This window comes from Mobula hypostoma, chromosome 1 (genome assembly GCF_963921235.1).
Source record: "Mobula hypostoma chromosome 1, sMobHyp1.1, whole genome shotgun sequence".
Lineage (NCBI taxonomy): Eukaryota > Metazoa > Chordata > Chondrichthyes > Myliobatiformes > Myliobatidae > Mobula > Mobula hypostoma.
In genome coordinates this window covers 79,008,699-79,026,543 of record NC_086097.1, presented here as the reverse complement: position 1 = coordinate 79,026,543, position 17,845 = coordinate 79,008,699, and the positions used below count along the sequence as shown (strand labels likewise).

Sequence of the window (17,845 nt, the reverse complement as noted above, 5' to 3'; positions counted from 1 at the left end):
CACTGCCTCTGGCAGCACAGCTGGCTCCATTTGTAGCCAATCCTCCCCAGCTCTGACTTCATCCTTGCGCTTGGCTGGTATACCAGAGCCTCCTAGAAAACAGCACATTCTCACAGTTAATATTTTCCAGATTATAATCCAAACCTAAGAGATTCTTATGTGCATTATATTTTAACACATTATCGAAGTTCCCTAAAATACACATTGAATTACTATCTTGGAAGAATTGTTGACAAGGTGACAACTATTTTGCATTCTCAGCCTGTTATATTAAGTATGAATGGGTTGAATGCCTGAGCCTGAATATTGGATATCTTGATTCCCTCTGTAGGCTGTTCATGCTACTGCACAAGGAAGACCTGAATCTGAATGTACAAGAGATCATTGTAAACTGCTGCTGTGAATGCCTTCCACTGTGGAACACCAAGAAGCTCGGCCACTGTACATCTTTTCTCAACGAAGCAATTAAACTGATAGAGGAAAACACAAAAGATTGTCTTCCTGATTTGGGATTCGCCCTTCCAAGTTCATTACATCAGGCAGAAGGAATAGTTGAAGGTGAATTATCGGAATCTTCCTTGGGACCATATTCTCTCATTCCTTCTGCTTTGAATTTCCTCAAGTCTCATTCAGAGTTACTAACAGTCCTTGTATGTTTAACTGCTACCCGGGGTCAGAAGGCACTTAAACACAGTCTGTCATGGAAGCAACGTTTGAGTGGTCGCACGGAGGTACTCCTTGACGTGGAACAAATGTGCAAGGAGTGTGAGGAATTAATGAAAGGATTTCCAGTCCTTGAACATTTTCTTTCTGCAATGGCTGAGCCTTTTCTAGGAACCCAAGAAGAAATTGCCAGCCTTGTGGACTCTCTGTATGGTAATCCATGTGTTACACTTTTGCTATCAGGCCTTCATTCTGAGATTGCTGTGAGCACAGTAACAGAAGCATTCAGGCAGTTCCTATGTGATAGACACTGGCTCAGGGCCTTGAAGACTCTGGAACTATATGGTGATGAGAGTGAAGAGTTTGAGAAACTGAAAGATGTTCTGCTCAGTTGTGCTGTCATGGAAGGTAAGGCTGCAAAACCCTTGTGATAGAGTATCATTAAAGGCTTCATGCATGCAAGTCCAATTAAAATTTAAACAATTTCCTAGAAAGGCAGAATCATCTCCAGGAAGAACAGTCTAAAATATGTAGATTCATAGGCTTGGAAGACATTTAGTTGAGTGAAGTTCCCTATTGTATCAGCAGACTGAAGTGTTGAAATAAAAAAAAATCCATGACTTTAAGAATGCCTTAGTTATACTGTTTTTAAAATTAAGGAAAAAAAGAAGTGCTCCTTAAGGTGTTTATTCCATATTGATAGGTGTAATAGTCTTTCAAGCACTTAAGAAATCTTTTGACAATATTGAATTCTTTAGGTAAAGTCAGTTAACAATCCCCCAAATTTACATACCTTTGTTAAATATTTAATTATATTATCAATATTTTCCACTATCTCTCCATTCACATTAATGGAAAGCTATTCATAATCCCACTTGCTTGCTAGTTGAGATATTACAGTGCCACTGCTGTGGGAAGAGAAATTATAGTTGGTGTAACATTGGTAATATCTATGACAAATGTGAATTTATAACAGAATTGTGCAACCATGATGTATGTAATCAGAATGGATACTGGGTTATGTCTGCACTCTAGGTCCAAGATTGTAGGTCTTTTAATCTTCTATCCAGTGCTGCAAATTCTTCTGAATCCCATGTGTAACAATAGTGGATGTTCATCACTAATGTATGAAAATTCCTAGATCAGTATGCACATGCTAATTGCTGTGCACATACGTAACAGTTTCTTGTATATACTTGACACACAACTATTATGTTTGCCTGCTGGTTGGTTTTAGAGAGTGTCATTAACATTGTGTTTCATATAACCAGCCAATGAAAGCAGCTTCCTGCATTAGCTGGTCTTCCGTTGCTCATAATTGGGAAATCTAATCAGTTCATTTGAGCCTGCTTTAAGGGCAAGCTATAATGCAGTTGTTCATTGACCTATAAGCCATATTTTTAAGACCAGCTATTGTTTAATCTAATTCTTTTTGTATTCATGTCAAGTGGTTCTCTTTTGTATTATGTCTTGTGACTCTGGCAGAGAAAGAAGGCTGGGAATATCTCATCCGCATAAGGAATGCTACCCTACGAGCTAAGCTGCTTCTCCACTGCATGGAGAAGTGGCCACTTGATGCATGTCTTGAGGTTCTGTTTTATTGTCTGAGTGATCCCAGCACAAACAAAAGGGAGTTAAGGTCTGATCTGCTTGCAAAGAAAAAGGAGCTTCAGGTTTATCAGAAGGTATGTGACTTCCAGTTACTGTTAATTGACACTTCATAATGTGAAAATATATGATTATACAAGACAACCAGAATGATGTGAGGTCATGAATTTTGTTTTTGTTTCATTGATCTGCTATTGCAAGTCAGATTTCTTATTAAAAATAATTTACCACACAATAGTGTTTTACATATGAGCTATGTATCTTTGATTCTTTGGGTGTGTCATTTAAACTTTTAAACCATTTAGCTGCATCTTTGAGCATTTTAACTTTTTGAGGTTTTGCTGTGTTCTATATGATTTTAAAAAAGATTTTAATTATGTTGACAGATCTCTAAATATCATTCACATCAACATTATTTCATTATTATTCAAGTAAATAATGAGTATTACAGGATTTTAAAGAACTCCATGCAGGACAAAATATCAGTAACACTAATTTATACTGTCAATTATAGTCTACTATATTTTTGTTAAATAAAAGTGCATTTTATGCAGTAAATTCAGGATCTTCACAATGGTTATCCCTGTGTTTGGGTCTCTGGCACTGAGCCTGGCGCTGTTGTGCAGGAGAGAAGGAGGGAGAAGAGAAATGCGGTAGTCGTAGGGGATTCCATAGTCAGGGGAACAGACAGGAGATTCTGTGAGCCTGACAGAGATACCCGCATGGTGTGTTGCCTCCCAGGTGCCAGGGTACGGGATGTCTCGGATTGGGTCCTGAATATTCTAAAGTGGGAGGGTGAGCAGCCAGTTGTCTTGGTACATGTTGGTACCAATGACATAGATAGGACAAAGGAGGAGGTCCTGAAGAGAGATTTCCAGGAATTAGGAAGGAAGCTGAGAAGCAGGACCTCCAGGGTAGTAATCTCAGGATTGCTACCTGTGCCATGTGCTAACGAGGGCAAGAATAGTCGGATCAGGCTGATGAATGCGTGGCTGAGAGACTGGTGTAGGGGGCAGGGCTTCAGATTCTTGGATAATTGGGATCTCTTCTGGGGGAAGTATGACCTGATCAAAAAGGACGGGTTACACCCGAACCCGAAAGGGACCAATATCCTGGCGGGAAATTTTAATAGAGCTGTTAGGAAGAGTTTAAACTAATTTGGCAGGGGGATGGGAACCGGAATGATAGAGCGGAGGAAGGGGAAAACAGAAATAAATCCAAGATAGTGAGCAGTAAAGATGTCAGGAAAGACAGGCAGGTGATGGGGCAAATTTTTAGCCATTGGGATGAGTTGCAGTGCAATAAAGTTGCAGTGAAATCAAAGCGAAAAGTATCAAATACTGGTCTTAAGGTGTACTTAAATGCAGGCAGCATAAGGAATAAAGTGGACGATCTTGTTGTACAGCTACAGATTGGCAGGTATGATATTGTGGCCATCACTGAGACCTGGCTAAAGGATGCATGTCTCTGGGAGCTGAACGTCCAAGGATACACGGTGTATCGGAAGGATAGGAAGGTAGGCAGAGGGGGAGGAGTGGCTTTATTGGTAAGAAACGATATTAAATCATTAGAAAGAGGTGATATAGGATCGGAAGGTGCAGAATCTTTATGGGTTGAGCTAAGAAATAGCAGGGGTAAAAGGACCCTGATGGCAGTTATTTATAGGCCTCCAAACAGCTGCAGTGATGTGGACTACAAATTACAACTGGAAATAGAAAAGGCTTGTCAGAAGGGCAGTGTTGTGATAATTGTGGGGAATTTTAACATGCGAGTAGATTGGAAAAATCAGGTCAGCACTGGATCTCGAGAGAGAATTTGTAGAATGTCTGCGAGATGGCTTTTTAGAACAGCTTGTTGTTGAGCCCACTAGGGGATTGGCTATACTGGATTGCGTATTGTGTAATGAACCGGAGGTGATTAGAGAGATTGAGGTGAAGGAACCCTTAGGAGGCAGTGATCATAACATGATTGATTTAACTGTGAAATTAGAAATAGAGAAGCCGAAATCTGATGTGTCGGTATTTCAGTGGAGTAAAGGAGATTACAGTGGCATGAGAGAGGAACTGGCCAAAGTTGACTGGAAAAGGACACTGGCGGGAAAGACAGTAGAGCAGCAGTGGCTGGAGTTTATGCGAGAAATGAGGAAGGTGCAAGACAGGTATATTTCAAAGAAGAAGAAATTTTCGAGTGGAAAAAGGATGCAACCGTGCTTGACAAGAGAAGTCAAAGCCAAAGTTAAAGCAAAGGAGAGGGCATACAAGGAAGCAAAAATTAGTGGGAAGACAGAGGATTGGGAAGTTTTTAAAACCTTACAAAAGGAAACCAAGAAGGTCATTAAGAGAGAAAAGATTAACTATGAAAGGAAGCTAGCAAATAATATCAAAGAGGATACAAAAAGCTTTTTCAAGTATATAAAGAGTAAAAGACAGGTGAGAGTAGATATAGGACCAATAGAAAATGATGCTGGAGAAATTGTAATGGGAGATAAGGAGATGGCAGAGGAACTGAACGAGTATTTTGCATCAGTCTTCACTGAGGAAGACATCAGCAGTATATCGGACACTCAAGGGTGGCAGGGAAGAGAAGTGTGAGCAGTCACAATTATGACAGAGAAAGTATTCAAGAAGCTGAATAGTCTAAAGGTAGATAAATCTCCTGGACCAGATGGAATGCACCCTCGTGTTCTGAAGGAAGTAGCTGTGGAGATTGCAGAGGCATTAGCGATGATCTTTCAAAAGTCGATAGATTCTGGCATGGTTCCGGAAGACCTGGAAGATTGCAAATGTCACTCCGCTATTTAAGAAGGGGGCAAGGAAGCAAAAAGGAAATTATAGACCTGTTAGCTTAACGTCAGTGGTTGGGAAGTTGTTGGAGTCGATTGTCAAGAATGAGGTTACAGAGTACCTGGAGGCATATGACAAGATAGGCAGAACTCAGCATGAATTCCTTAAAGGAAAATCGTGCCTGACAAACCTATTACAATTTTTTGAGGAAATTACCAGGAGGCTAGACAAGGGAGATGCAGTGGATGTTGTATATTTGGATTTTCAGAAGGCCTTTGACAAGGTGCCACACATGAGGCTACTTAACAAGATAAGAGCCCATGGAATTACGGGAAAGTTACATACGTGGATAGAGTGTTGGCTGATTGGCAGGAAACAGAGAGTGGGAATAAAGGGATCCTACTCTGGTTGGCTGCCGGTTACCAGTGGTGTTCCACAGGGGTCAGTGTTGGGGCCCCTTCTTTTTACATTGTACATCAACGATTTGGATTATGGAATAGATGGCTTTGTGGCTAAGTTTGCTGGTGATACGAAGATAGGTGGAGGGGCCTGTAGTGCTGAGGAAACGGAGAGTCTGCAGAGAGACTTGGATAGATTGGAAGAATGGGCAGAGAAGTGGCAAATGAAGTACAATGTTGGAAAGTGTATGGTTATGCACTCTGGCAGAAAAAATAAACGGGCAGACTATTATTTAAATTGGGAAAGAATTCAAAGTTCTGAGATGCAATGGGACTTGGGAGTCCTTGTACAGGGTACTCTTAAAGTTAACCTCCAGGTTGAGTCAGTGGTGAAGAAGGCGAATGCAATGTTGGCATTCATTTCTGGAGGAATAGAGTATAGGAGCAGGGATGTGATGTTGAGGCTGTATAAGGCACTGGTGAGACCTCACGTGGAGTACTGTGGGCAGTTTTGGTCTCCTTATTTAAGAAAGGATGTGCTGACGTTGGAGAGGGTACAGAGAAGATTCACTAGAATGATTCCGGGAATGAGAGGGTTAACATATGAGGAACGTTTGTCCGCTCTTGGACTGTATTCCTTGGAGTTTAGAAGAATGAGGGGAGACCTCATAGAAACATTTCGAATGTTGAAAGGCATGGACAGAGTGGATGTGGAAAAGTTGTTTCCCATGATGGGGGAGTCTAGTACGAGAGGGCATGACTTAAGGATTGAAGGGCACCCATTCAGAACAGAAATGCAAAGAAAGTTTTTTAATCAGAGGGTGGTGAATCTATGGAATTTGTTGCCACGGGCAGCAGTGGAGCCGAGTCATTGGGTGTATTTAAGGCAGAGATTGATAGGTATCTGAGTAGCCAGGGCATCAAAGGTTATGGTGAGAAGGAGGGGGAGTGGGACTAAATGGGAGAATGGATCAGCTCATGATAAAATGGCGGAGCAGACTCGATGGGCCGAATGGCCTACTTCTGCTCCTTTGTCTTATGGTCTTATGTTTGATGGGGCAAAGGTGAGCAAACTTTCAATGGGTGAAGAATGGATGAGCAATTTAGAGTTGAGTAATGACAAGAATTAACACTCTGCAGTGGAAAAATAAACCGAGTTTTGTAAGCCCTTTATTAGAATTGGAGAAAAATGAGTTGGTTTGAAATTATAGAGATGATGAAGGATAGACGAATCAGTCCAAAGGAATAATAGAGTGAGATAACCACTGGTGCTGTAATGGCCACTATGTATCTCCTTCCTTCCTGTGTTCAGGGAAGCAAGTAGTCCATAAAACATAGGAGAAGAATTAGGCTATTCAGCCATTCAGTCTGCTCCGCCATTCCATCATGGCTGATCCTGGATTCCACTCAACCCCATACGCCCGCCTTCTCGCCATATGCTTTGTTGCCCTGACCAATCAGGAAACTTATCAACTTCATCTTAAGAGCATTCCACAGATTCACCACTCTCTGGCTAAAAAAAAATTCCGCCTTACCTCTGTTCTAAAAGGTCGCTCCTCAATTTTGAGGCTGTGCCCTCTGGTTCTGGATACCCCCACCATAGAAAACATCCTCTCCACATCCACCCTATTTAGTCCTTTCAACATTCGGTAGCTTTCAGTGAGATCCCCATACATTCTTCGAAATTCCAGTGAATGCAGGCCCAGAGCTGCCAAGTGCTCCTCATATGTTAACCCCTTCATTTCTGGAGTCTCCTCTGGACTCTCTCCAATGACAATACATCCTTTCTGAGATATTGGGCCCAAAATTGTTGACAGTATTCTAAGTGCTGTCTGACTAGTGTCTTATAAAGCTTCAGCATTATCTCCTTGCTTTTATATTCTATTCCCCTTGAAATAAATGCCAACGTTTCATTTGCTTTCTTTACCACAGATTCGATTTGTAAATTAATCTTCTGGGAGTCTTGCACGAGGACGCCTAAGTCCCTCTGCACCTCTGTTGTTTAAACCTTCTCCCCATGCAGATAATAGTCCACACTATTGTTCCTTTTACCAGAATGCTTTATCATATATTTCCCTGAACACTGTGTTCCATCTGCCATTTTTTTGCCCATTCTTCCAATTAGTCCTGCTGCAATTGCATTGCTTCCTCAGCACTACCTACCCCTGCACCTACCTTCGTATCATCCACAAACTTTGCTACAGAACTATCAATTCCATTATCTAAATTGTTTGCAAACAATGTGGAAAGTAGCTGTCCCAATACTGACCCCTGAGGAATACCACTAATCACTGGCAGCCAACCAGAAAAGGCTCCCTTTATTCCTATTCGCTGCCTCCTGCCTGTCAGTCATTTCTCTATCCAAGCCAGTATCTTTCCTGTAACACCATAGGATTTTATCTTGTTGAGCAGGCTTATGTGTGGCATCTTATCAAATGCCTTCTGAAAATCCAAGTGAATGATATCCACTGCCTCTCCTTTGTCCACCCTGCTTGTTACTTCCTCGAAGAACTCTAACAGATTTGGCAGGCAAGATTTCCCTTCACGGAAACCATGCTGACTTTGACTTTGACTATTAGTCTCCAAGTATTCCAAAACTTCATCCTTAATAATGGACTCCAATATTTTCCCAACCACTGAGGTTAAGCTAAGTGGCCCATAATTTCCTTTCTTTTGCCTTCCTCCCTTCTTAAAGAGTGGAGTGTCCTTTCAGATAAAGCTATGATTCTGTTGGCTTATAGTTTCCTGTTTGTCCACAATGTAGTCTACATTGGAGAAACAAAATATTGATGTATACACCTACATTCAGTGTGCAGGACTGACAGAGATTTCATTTGCCAGTCATATAAATCAGGGGTCCCCAGCCTTCTTTGCACCGCGGACCGGTTTAATATTGACAGTATTCTTGCGGACTGGCCAACTGGTGTGGGGGGGGGGTGCGGGGGGTGTTAATCACGACCGGAATATAGGTGATGAGTCAACTATAAGTCACTTATAAGTGGCTAATACACTCAATTTCGTTTCTAAAGGGGTTTATCTAACAAATTTAATATTAAACACACCGCATATTTTCCTCGCATGAATATAGTGATAAGTCAATTATAACAGTGGTCCCAAACCTCCGGGCTGCGGACTGATACATTGCCACAAAGAATGCAGCGGTACAGCGGTGGCCAGAACGCACCCAACACACCTTTAAGAAAAAAGCCGAAATAAACAAGCTAATTAATTAGGTGCCGCCTGGCACGTAAATGTCGGCCCAGATCAGAGGTGACGCAATCAGCAATCGCCCCTGATCTGGGCCAACATTTACGAGCAGGGCGGCACCTAATCAATTAGCTTGTTTATTTCGGCTTTTTTCTCAAAGGTTTGCTGGGTACGTTCCGGCCACCGCTGCATTCTTCGCGGCCCGGAGGTTGGGGACCACTGATTATAATTCACTTATAAGTCAATAGCATCATAACATTTTAAGTAACGTTTGGATATTAAGCACACCGCATATTTTCCTCGTATGAACATATAAAATCATTGCAACACACCAATATCGCTGAATCAATGGGAGCCCTGGGCTTGTTTTCCTGCAACAAGACGGTCCCATCGAGGGGTGATGGGAGACAGCGATACTCAAAGGGGGTTCCTTATGTCCAGTCTATTCCACAATTTAGTTTTCGTTGCATTCATTGCAGAAACCTCCGCTTCGCAGTGCTATGATATTGGAAATAGAAGGAATGTTTTCAGTGCTTTCGTGGCTATCTCAGGATATTCAGCCTTGACTTTGATCCAGAATGCTGGCAGAGATGTTAAGTCAAACATACTTTTCAGCCCACCGTCATTTGCAAACTCGAGGAGTTGATATTTTTCCCGCGCTGACATGGGAAATTCACCGGAAACACTCACAAATGGGTCACGGACCCATTCCTTTGCATGTCTTGAATCATTTGCGTCTTGGGTCACTGATGACCTCGCGTGCGTTAAAGTTCAATAGTGGGCGTGACGGAATGACAAAAGGTGCAGCTGATGCATATCATTTCATATCGCCAAATCATATTGTTTCCTCACGGCCTGGTAGCACATGCTTTGTGGCCTGGTGATTGGGGACCACTGATATAACCCTCTCACTGTGGGCCCCTGAACTGTTCTCATAAGATGTAGCGTGAACATTAGAACAGCACTTCATCTTGTCCGTAGGCAGGTTTCTGCCTTCCATACCAATTTTAGGTAACTTGTTTGTTCTGAATCTGGCCAATTCTGTTCCGTCACGCTGAACAGCTCCTGTGGCTTTGACCTCTAACATGTCTTTTTTTTTTGATTTGGTCAAAGACTGGTACAGCGTGAAAGCAGCCTATTCAGCACAACAAGGCCATACTAACCATCAAACACATATTTACTCTAATCCCTTTTTATTACCGCTGCGTTCAGATCAACTCCATAGATTCTTCCATTCAGCTACTACATGCCAGAGAGAATTCACAGTGACTAATTAACCTCTGGCCTGCATGTCTTGGGGATTTAAATGACCAAGGTGTGAAATATCTGTGTATATTCTCTTTGCTATACCTGTGAAATAGAATAAAACAGAAAATGATGAAAACACACAGCAGGTCAGGCTGCATCTGTGGAAAAGGGAGAACGTTTATAGTTATAGGTTGAAAACCTTTCATCAGAACTGGAAAAATGAGAATGCAAGTTATTTTTAAGCAGCAGAGAAGAGAATGGAAGGATGTTTAGGAGAAAGGAAATATTTCTCATAGGGTGAGGTGCAAAATTTTGTGTACATTTTTCTTGCCGCAAAACATTTTGACAATATTAGGCAAATAGTGCTTTAATCTTAAAATAAAGGTTTCTGTTGTTAGATCCTTAATCTTGGGCCTCCTATTCTTTGGCATGGTTGGCAAGAACTTCGGACTGAATCCAATGAGAACCCACAGACTGTGATGGATATCATTCTGAAGGCCAGGGTAAAAAAACATTCATTCTTGATTCTAAAGATTTATTTTTGAATATCTGTTGTTAAACAATTAAATAGTTTTGTATGTATTTTAAAAGTTGAGCGAAAAAGTTCATGTTACAAAATTGTAAGCCACATTGCATTTATTTATTTAATTCCTTAGTTTTGAAGATTATTGTTAATTGGCATGAGCTATTTTGTAAAGAGGAGAGTTGTATACCAGTTCCCTTAAGTTGACATTTGCTAGAGAAAATGTATTGAATTTTTGAAAAAAATAAAATTTTTCTCACAGGATTAACTAAAACAATTTAAATGTGAACCAATAATTTTAGCTATTTATTGGTTCTCCATCTCTAACTATAGAGTAATACGTTATTGCAAATGTTATGATCCCATTTTATAGTCTGGTTATAAAAATAAAACAAATTTTTTGACTGACCAGTATCTGGAGCAAATCGTTTTGTTCAGTGATATTTTATTCATTTTGCAGGTGCATTATTGAGCTACATTGGAACTGTATTTGGCTTGGTCCATCCTTGTGCAATTGTAGCCAATGTAGCCAGTGGCTTCTCTTCCTGCTCCCACAGTGTGTGCCTTCAGGTTCCAGGGACATATCCACTTAGTTCTATTCTATGTCCTTCTGCCTCAAGGCAAATCTGGAAAGTCACTGCTGGCTTTCATATACCTGTTGACCTCTCCAGTGTCTCTGAATTGTAACATTACTTGAAAGACAGCTCATGCTGGATCAGGAAAAGATTCCTCCCTAGCTAAATATTAGAAGACAAATGCCCTTTTCTATAATGCTGACACAAACTCTATTGCCTGGCATTGAATACTTCCCTTAACAGTGTTTAGCTGCTATTTGAAACAAAAGTAGATATCTGAAATAGCACTACTTTTTTAATTCTAGGCTTCAGACTGTTTATTAGTGTCATCATAATGCCCACCTCTTTCCTTTGTCACATCTTCAGACTCTGCTTCTGGCTGTTACTCACCTGATGCTGAAGCTGTCACCCTTGCTACCATCAGAAATGCTTTTTACAATAAATTCCAGATGTTATCCACCCATCACCCCTTAACCTACTGGTCTGCATTGGCTCCTTTTTTTTTGGCCCGTCCTCAGTCTTAAAATTCTCATCCTTGCTTTCAAGTACCTCCCTGACCCTGCCTGTCCCTATTTTTATCATGTTTTATCTCTGTAATCTTTCAGCATATGAGTGCCCCTGTGTATCTGGCGTTTTGATCATCCCCTAAACTAAATCAACTAAATTATGGTTCACCCTCCATGTCTTTACCTTCTTAACTTATTTTATGTTGTTTCTTAAAACCTAACTTTGTCAAATTATGTTCAATTGTGCTCCTGTGCACTGCTTTGTGATGGTTTACTACTTCAAAATCATTTTATAAATAAATGTTGTTGCTTTAATTGAATGCTATTCTCTAAGGGGATTGATAAATTGTTTTTGCAGGAGTTTGAGCTTTGTGAATCTTGGGTTCAGCTACACCCTGTTCCAATGCACTTCACAGTAAAGCTCTGGTATGAATATCTCCTTCACCTTCTCGAGCTCGGAGATGGAGAGAGAGCATTCCAGGCAAGTGCTCCCATGAAAAAAATGTATTCTGTGTTACATGAGTGCTAATCGCGAATTTTGGCGTGAGTTTAAAGAACATTATTAAATATAGTGGATTCCAATTAATTGGGACTCATTGGCAGCAGTACCTTTTGGCCCAATTAAGCGACTGTCCCAATTAGCTGAAGTTTCATGGAAATAGTTAAAAAGGTATAAAAGCGACAAATGTTTAATGGAGTAACAAATTATGTGTTTAAGTGAAATACAGAACTAATTAGAAAACCACCAATACTACTACAATACTATAAAACTGTATTAATCCCTAATAGTTATCAGTGGAGGAATTCATCCAGTGTATGTTGCCATGTTCTTTTGATTGAATGTAAATAAACAAAATTAGTGCAGACACTTAGATAATGGACTGCCTTCATGCAATGCTTTTGATGATTGCATCCTCCAAGTCTTCATTTTCATTGTAACATTCAAGATGATTGTCAGTACCTTCAAATTCTTTGAGTTCCTAACTTGTTGAAGTGGAGAAATTATTTTATTTTCACTTTCAGACATTGTGGCATCTCTAAGCCTCGATGCTTGAAACTGCAATGAGCAAAACATCACTAATCACAGTGTAGTGTCAAATGGCCACACAAGCATATACAATTGATGCTAGTTGGAAACTGTTCGGCAACAGTCTCATCCCTCTTAAGTGGCATAGTGTACCAAATAAACAAGGTGGAATCCCAGCTATTTTTTCGATTTGTTTTTGCTCTTTAAGAGTTATCCTAAGTAAGCGGCTGCCCTGACTAACGGACCCAATTAATCGTAATCCACTCTATTAACATTTCCCATTTAATCAATAGACGAAAATGTTCAATATACATCTTCCTATGTTACTTGGATCACTTTCATCATCTTGCTTCTACTATTTTTTAGTGTGTGCCCCTCGTCATGATTAAGCAGAAAGAAACTAGGATGTATTCTGTCCCTGTCATCACTTGAGCCTTAGATATACTTAATCATGTATTCAAAACTTGGATTGTAACAATGTTTATCTTTATTATTGGCTCCTTAAAGACTGAAGATAAAAAAATCAGTGCAATATAATAAAATAGTTTGAAAGGCAGTTCATGTTCTTTCCAAAATTGGTCAAGTGGAAGGTTGCACTGAATCTGGCATGGGACTACCAATGTACCAATGTGTGGAGTTGAAGTAATTTGGGTATTATTTAGTCTCTTTCCAGATCTGATCGATTTTCATCGAGAATATTTCCTTCAGATTTTAACTGTAATGGAATTGTCGTTGCGTGCATGACATTATACGTTCATTGATTTGTTCGAGGCACATTAAACATGGTTTGCTTTTAAATGAAATCTTTCATTAAAATACATTTAAGTAGTGGTTTTGATTTTTCAAATGGAGTTTGTACTTTCTCCCCGTGACCGCATGAGTTTCTTCCGGGTACTCTGGTTTTTTTCCATAGTCCAAAGACGTACCTCTTGGTAGGTTAATTGGCCATTGTAAAATTGTCATGTGATTAGTCTTGGGTTGAAATGGGGGGTTGCTGCATGATGTGGATTGGAGGGCTAGAAGGGCCTATTCTGTGCTGCATCTCAAATACATAAATAAATTGTTTTTCTAGCTAACCTATACATTTGCACATGAAAATAAAATGTATTATTTAAAAGAATATACAGGTATATATTGCATTTTATGTTTCAGTGGATTAGTTCCAATTCATGCTTGCCCAAAAGCATTGACAGGTTTAATATGCAACACTTTGGAGAGAAATGACCAGTTGGATTTCTGGGTTGAGGGCCCTTTTGAGGAGAGAGAGGGAAAGGGAGAGATGTGATGGAGTAAAAGCTGGCAGGTGATAGGCAGATGAGGGAGGGGAAGAGTGGGAGTGATGTCGGAAATGGAGGTGATAGGTGGGACTGATAAAGGGTTAAAGTTGATGGAATTTCTCAGAAGAGGAAGGTTGAAGCATGGAATAAAGTGAGTGAGGGGAACTGGTGGGAGGAGTAGGTGGGTGATGGACAGCTGGAGAGAATGAAGCAGGGGATAGGGGCAGGATAATGGATAGGCTAGTTGAATCAGGAAGAGAAAGAAAAGGGGAAAGGGAAAGAAAGGGGCAGTTATTGGAAGTTGAGAATATTATGTTCATGCCATCAGGTTGTAGGCTGCCCTTTTGACTCCCCATTTCTTCCTTGTCCAACAGGGTTATTCCGGAGCTTTGTGCATTGCTCTTAATTCCAGCATCTGCAGCTTCTTGTTATCTTAACGGGTTTTACGTTTTGTTTCTGAGTTGAGGCATCCAGTTTAATTGTGTTAACTCAGATGTACATGCTTTATTTAGCTTAAACATTTCAATGCAAGAATGAGGCGATTTGTTGGAAATCCTGAAAACAAAATTTTTTTCCACAAATCCAGGTTAAAATGTATTTATATGTTTTATGTAAGGACAAGATTGCGAGTGCCAGTAATAAAAAGAAAAAAAATGTTGGAAATAGTCAACTGGTCAGGTGACATCTATGGCAAGAGAAAGCAAGTTTCAAACTAATAGAGGGCACGGTAACACAGCCAGTAGAGCTGTTGTATCTCAGCACCAGTCACATGGATTCATCTCTGTGCATTATGCAAGTTGTCCCTGTGACCTACAGATGTTTCCTCCCACATACCAAGTATGTGCATTTTGATCGGTTAATGCCCTCAGTACTTTGCCCTTCATACATAGGTGAATGGAAGGATCATTGTGAGGGTGGGAGTGGGATGAAGTTGTTGAGCTTGTGGGAAGAATGGATTGTTGGATTAGTGCAAATGGATACTTGACGGTGAGCATTAATATGGTGGGCCAAATGGCCATTTTCCATACTTTGAATTGGAAGGATTGGAAGTAAACTGGTTTTAAGATGCCGGGGAGGTGTTGAGGGGTGTTGAAAGGAGGGAGCAGTTGAGAATGATTGTGATAGGGTGGGAGGCAGCAGACACGATGACAAAACTAATAGTGTAAAGTCAAAGGAAGTGCTGAAACAAATACGAAGATTGATCTGGTGTGGTTGTATTGGGGAAGGCAGGATCAAGTTCTGTTGTTGAGCAGAAACGTTGTCAGTTCCCTCATCAGATGGAGCCTCACCTGCTAAGCATTCCAGCATTTTCTGTGTTAACTCAAGTTTCTGTCTTCTACATTATTGAGATCATTTGGAATTATTCTTCATAGATGAATAGCCTGACTCCGCTTCATCTCAGGCCTCTGTTAAATCGTCGTCACTTGGGAAATGACTTCTACTTCTGGAATTTTTCCAAATCAATTCGGCTCTCATGAGGATAGGGGATAAAAATGTTGAGAAATGTACTTACTGGAAAATGCTCTGCTCTGTGTTATGAAAATATGCAATCTTTTGAGAGCCAAGTATTAATTAAAATTAGTTTTTACAGAGTTCATGTGGATGTATTATTACTGATATGGATGTTTGGAAGCATCATAGCTGTATTACTGCATTTAAAAGAAAATGAATGTTAGAAGGTAGAAGCTATTGAAATAACAAATGGATGAGTTTTATTTCCAAGATCTTGTATTACGCATTCTCTCAGTATTGTTAAAATGTATTGAGTGTCAGCTCAGTTCTTTCTGTTCCACTAGCTTCTGCAGGGGATCTGTGATCCTGACGTATGCCAAGTTATATGTGAACAAGCTTTGGATCAGCACCCAGGATTAGCCGCTTGCCACTTTCTTTCCAATTATCTTACTACCCACTTTCATAAGAGTCTTTCTGCTGCACGACGTCATGAAATTCAAGCCATTCGCATTGGATCAAAGGTAAGAATTAGTATCTCTTGCTCACTGCTTCTCAAGTGCAAAAGAGAATGGCATATATTTTACTTCATAAAGTGTCTTACAATGTCCTTACTCACTTGGAATTTCCAGTTCTTTATAAATGGATCCTTCAGACTTTCAGGAGGAAGCCTAAGTAGTATTAAGACTGTAAGACCTATAAGATATAGGAGCCAAATTAGGCCATTTGGCCCATCGAGTCTGCTCTGCCATTTCATCATGGCTGATCCAATTCTCCTCTCAGCTCCAATCTCCTACTTTCTCCCCGTATCCCTTCATGCTCCGACCAATCAAGAATCTATCATTCTCTGCCTTAAGTATACATAAAGATTGGTCTCCACAGCTGCCCGTGGCAATGATTCTGCATCAGTGTAATAAAAATGGAACGATCCTGAGCTGGCTGGTGGCACAACAACATCGGCGCCGGACCTGGGAGCGGAGGTTCCCGGGTTCAAAACTAGTCGGGTCCGCCCCCAAGCATGCTTTTCATCCGTGTCAGGTTGGGTGTTGAGACCGCAACTCGACCTCGTAAAAAACAAAGGGAAAATGCCGCGAAAATGTCTGCGTGGGGAGTGGCGCGCCACACAGTCTCTCTCTCTCTCTCTCGCTCTGCGTCTTGGAAAAAGCCATGAAAAATCCATCATCACGGACGCACAGATACGCATGCACACGTAGACGCACACGTACAGACTCGCACGCGTGCAGGCACACGCCAAAAAAAATGGAACGATCCATCTAATTTGGTTGAGGATCTGTAAAGTATGTAAATAGTATTTAAAACTCAGTTTAAATTGAGTATTTGTATAGAACTGTTGAAATATTTGAGGAACCTGATTTTTTTAAAATATGCACAGTCTATGCGCATCATTAATGGCACAAGTGTGTTAACTTTTCAAGTTCAGAACATGACATTTTGTCCGCCTGACGTTATTCTACATTCCAAAGTTTGACTTGTATCTGGATGTTTTGACACTGTAACCTACCAGTCTTTGCTTTGAGTTAATAATTCATAAGTTGTGGAATTAATTTCATTGGCGTGCTCATCAGTTTTCCTGCCCAATGAGCTATTGATATTTGTGTTCGACTTGTACATTTTCCATTTTGTAGCTTTTGTTAACGTTACCGGAGTCCGCACATGATGCCTATTCACATTTGTCCTCAAGTCCATTATTAATGCTGGAGCAACTGCTGATGAATATGAAAGTGGATTGGGCTTCAGTAGCTGTCCAGACCCTTCATCAGCTACTCATGGGGCAAGAAGCGGGTTTTGCCATTGAAGACATCGATTGCCTTCTTTCCAAATATGCAGCCAAGGCTCTTGAAGTTCCATACGCAGTGCGAGAGAGAACACGATCAGGTAACAAAAATTCTGCTGTTATTTTTTTGTAAAGCAGGATTTATTTAAGAGGTTGTGCTTGGAAAGCTGCGGTGCCACTCTTGAGTTTGGCTGATCACAACAAATTATACACTGAAAGATGATAGTTACAACATCTTATTATGATATAGCTCGATTACAAAGATTGTCAAAATCTCTTGCTATGCTGCAAGAGCGATTGTCTCATTTTATTTTCATACTGTATTCAATTTTGGGGTTGTAAACTTCCACTTGCTAATCATCACTCCTGTTTTCCAGCCATGTTGAAAACAAAAAAGCAGCAGTGTGCATTATTACATTTTCTTCTCTGACTTTTCCTGTCTTGTTTCATTCATGGGACACTGGCAAGCTATTTTTGTTTTGATCAGTGTTTTTTTAATTTATCTTCAAAGATTTTCCTATAATTTCCCAGTTTTCTTTTTACTTTACAAGTTAATCTTTTGAATTGGTATTATTTCTTCTACAGATATAGTTAAATCAAATAAGATCACTGGTGGAATTAATGAAGGTGTCACAACACTTTCAACTATACTGTATATATGTTCTCAGTATTTATATTGCAGAGCATGACAATTTATGGCTTCATGCTGTAGTATTCCTGTGGTTAACTCCGTAACTTAAAGGTACAACTGATGTAACTATTAGTTATGTTCAGGTATGTTAGTTT

At 40.3% G+C, this 17,845-nt stretch overlaps 1 protein-coding gene across 3 annotated transcripts in view; it reads left to right on the top strand.

Annotated features, from left to right (window-relative positions):
• The window catches only part of zfyve26 (zinc finger, FYVE domain containing 26), a 112,235-nt gene that overhangs the window by 52,836 nt on the left and 41,554 nt on the right, over window positions 1–17,845 (top strand). For all 3 annotated transcript variants that reach the window (XM_063051249.1, XM_063051240.1, XM_063051233.1), the window contains exons 21-26: window positions 332–1,071; window positions 2,149–2,348; window positions 10,306–10,410; window positions 11,870–11,992; window positions 15,612–15,788; window positions 16,911–17,160. In XM_063051249.1, the coding sequence (XP_062907319.1) occupies window positions 332–1,071; window positions 2,149–2,348; window positions 10,306–10,410; window positions 11,870–11,992; window positions 15,612–15,788; window positions 16,911–17,160 (1,595 nt within the window). The remainder of the gene's footprint in view (window positions 1–331; window positions 1,072–2,148; window positions 2,349–10,305; window positions 10,411–11,869; window positions 11,993–15,611; window positions 15,789–16,910; window positions 17,161–17,845) is intronic.